Source organism: Pterocles gutturalis, unplaced genomic scaffold (genome assembly GCF_000699245.1).
Source record: "Pterocles gutturalis isolate BGI_N339 unplaced genomic scaffold, ASM69924v1 scaffold35536, whole genome shotgun sequence".
Classification (NCBI taxonomy): Eukaryota; Metazoa; Chordata; class Aves; order Pterocliformes; family Pteroclidae; genus Pterocles; species Pterocles gutturalis.
Window position 1 is genome coordinate 1 of NW_010101613.1, and position 2,510 is coordinate 2,510.

The 2,510-nt window shown below is 60.8% G+C and overlaps 1 protein-coding gene across 1 annotated transcript; it reads left to right on the forward strand.

Moving 5' to 3' along the window:
* Positions 1–4: 4 nt before the first annotated feature.
* SCARA3 (scavenger receptor class A, member 3) lies at positions 5–2,036 on the forward strand (the record flags this gene model as incomplete). The annotated part of the gene is made up of 3 exons (XM_010083983.1): positions 5–29; positions 521–619; positions 993–2,036. Coding segments are annotated over 3 exons (1,168 nt in total), but the record flags the coding sequence as incomplete, so codon positions are not given.
* Between the last annotated feature and the right edge of the window lie 474 nt (positions 2,037–2,510).

Below are 2,510 nucleotides of genomic sequence, written 5' to 3' on the forward strand. Positions count from 1 at the left end.
CGTGGCCGTCACCGTGCTGGCTGCCTTGGGTGAGCGTGGGGCAGGGTTGGGGGGTCCATCGCCTGCCTTCCCTCCTGCTGTCCTTGGGGCAGACCCTCAGGGATGCTGGGGCTCCCCCAAAGCATCTTCAGCATCCAGGCATGGAAGGGAACATCCAGATCCCCCTGATCTTCCCTTGGGATGCACGTGGGACCCTGTGTGTGATGCCACCTCACCCAGGGGTGGCTTGACACCCCCATGGGGACCTCAGGAACCGCCCCAGAGCCCAGAGGTTGTCACTCCATCACCTCCATGGGCAAGGAACAGCCTCCAGGGCTCAGTGAAGGGATGGCACAACCCCTGGAGATGTTTTGTAGACCTTAGTCAAGTCCCAAGCCCCTTGGGACACCCACCCCACATGGAGCCAGCGCCCACCAGCCACCCAGCCTGACTCTTCAAGCCCTCCTTGTGAGGGAACAAGCCCGGAGGAGAGATGTGGAGGACGGCCACATCCCCTCAGCCCCTCGCCTTTCCTCTGCAGTGTTCAGGAAAGTTGACTCCATCTCCAAGGACATCAGCTCAGCCCAGATCCATTACGAGAAGAAGATCATATCCATCCAGGAGGACCTCCAGGGGTTTGGTGAGTGGACCTGGAAGTCTTCTCCAGGCTTTGGCACCGTGTGTCCCTCCAGCTGACCTCCACTCTTCAGGTCCTGGGGCTCCCCCAGAGCCAAACCCGACTTATCCCCCAGGATTTTGGGGAGGGATGACTGCATGACCCCAAGGGTAGGGTTGGTGGTGGTGGACATTTTGGAGAACTTGCTGCACAGGGGCGGCAGGAGCAGGATGAAGGTGGTGCAGGCTGGTGGCATCAGGGTTGTCTGTGCTGCCCATCTCCAGGGTCTGCATGGACCATGGTGAGGTTCCTTCCTCCGCTCTGGTCCTCAGTGGGAGGGTCTTCAGGCCCAATGAGGGCTGGGGTGGGGTGACAGACCCCTCTGCTCTTCATTCAGATGAGAAGACCTCAGGGAACTGCTCCCTCTGCCATGAGACGGGCCAGCTGAGCCAGGAGATCAGCAAGCTGCAGGGCGAGCTGGAGGAGATCCAGAAGATGCTTTTGGTTCAGGAAATCCTTCTGGACCGCACCTCCCAGACCCACAACCAGCTCTCATCCACCAGCAACAAGATCACCAGCGACGTGAACAATTGCTCCTTCTCCATCCGACAGGTCAACGAGAGCTTGGGGCAGTTCCTGGCCCAGGTTGGGGGCTGGCAGGTGGTTACCTCCCAGCTGGACAATTCCCTCAAGGGCTTGGCCCAGGAGCGTTACGATGTCCGAGCAGCCATGCAGCAGATGAACTTCACCCTGGGGCAAACCTCCGACTGGATCCAGGTGATCCAGAGGAAGACGGATGAGGAGACGTTGACGCTGCAGAAGATCGTCACCGAGTGGCAGAACTACACCCGCCTCTTCGGCGGGCTGAGGGCCACCTCCTCCAAGACCAGTGAGCTGGTGAAGAGCATCCAAGGCAGCGTCGGGGCGGTGGCTCGGCAGGTCGGGCAGAATTCGGAGAGCATGCACGACCTGGTGCTGCAGGTGATGGGGCTGCAGCTGCAGCTGGACAACATCTCCTCCTTTCTGGATGACCACGAGGAGAACATGAACGACTTGCGCTACCACCACAGGTACACGCAGAACCGCACGGCCGAGCGTTTCGAGACCCTGGAGGGACGCATGACCTCCCACGAGATCGAGATCAGCACCATCTTCGCCAACATCAACGCCACCGACAGCCATGTCCACAGCATGCTGCGCTACCTGGACGACGTGCGGCTCTCCTGCACGCTGGGCTTCCACACCCATGCCGAGGAGCTCTACTACCTGAACAAGTCCCTCAGCCTGGTCCAGGGCACCACGGACCTGCTGCGGGAGCGCTACAGCCTGCTCAGCGCCCGGCTGGACTTTGACATCCGCAACTTGTCCATGCTCATGGAGGAGATGAAGGTGGTGGACGTCCGGCATGGGGAGATGCTGAAGAACATCACCGTCTTACGAGGTAAGGTGCATTCTGGTGGGCACAGCCTAAGCCCTGCCTGCCATGGGTTGGGGCCAGGCAGTTTGGGGGTCTTCTGGTTCTTCTGTGGCTGAGCATGGTGGGATCTGGGCTTCTCGGGAGCATCCTGCACCTTGGAGGACCCACACCACCATTGCTGAGGCCAAGGTGGTGTTGGGATGTGCGTGAAGGCACCCCGACACTTGCCCATGGATGCTGAAGAATGGGCATGGAGCTGCGGGGACTCTGCTTACAGAGCTGGCGCTGCGTGGGGAGACAGGGACAGCGGGGAGGTGACCCATGTCCTTCCAGCATGGCTGGCTTTCATACTGGTGCCAGTCACCCCTCTTGCTGGTGCTGGTGGGGGGCACATGGATGAGGGTACCCAAAGCTTTCACCGGTGGCTTGGGTGGCCTGGGGACATCTCCATCCACCCCAAGGGGGGAGCAGGGGGGCTGTCCCGGCTCAACTGATCCC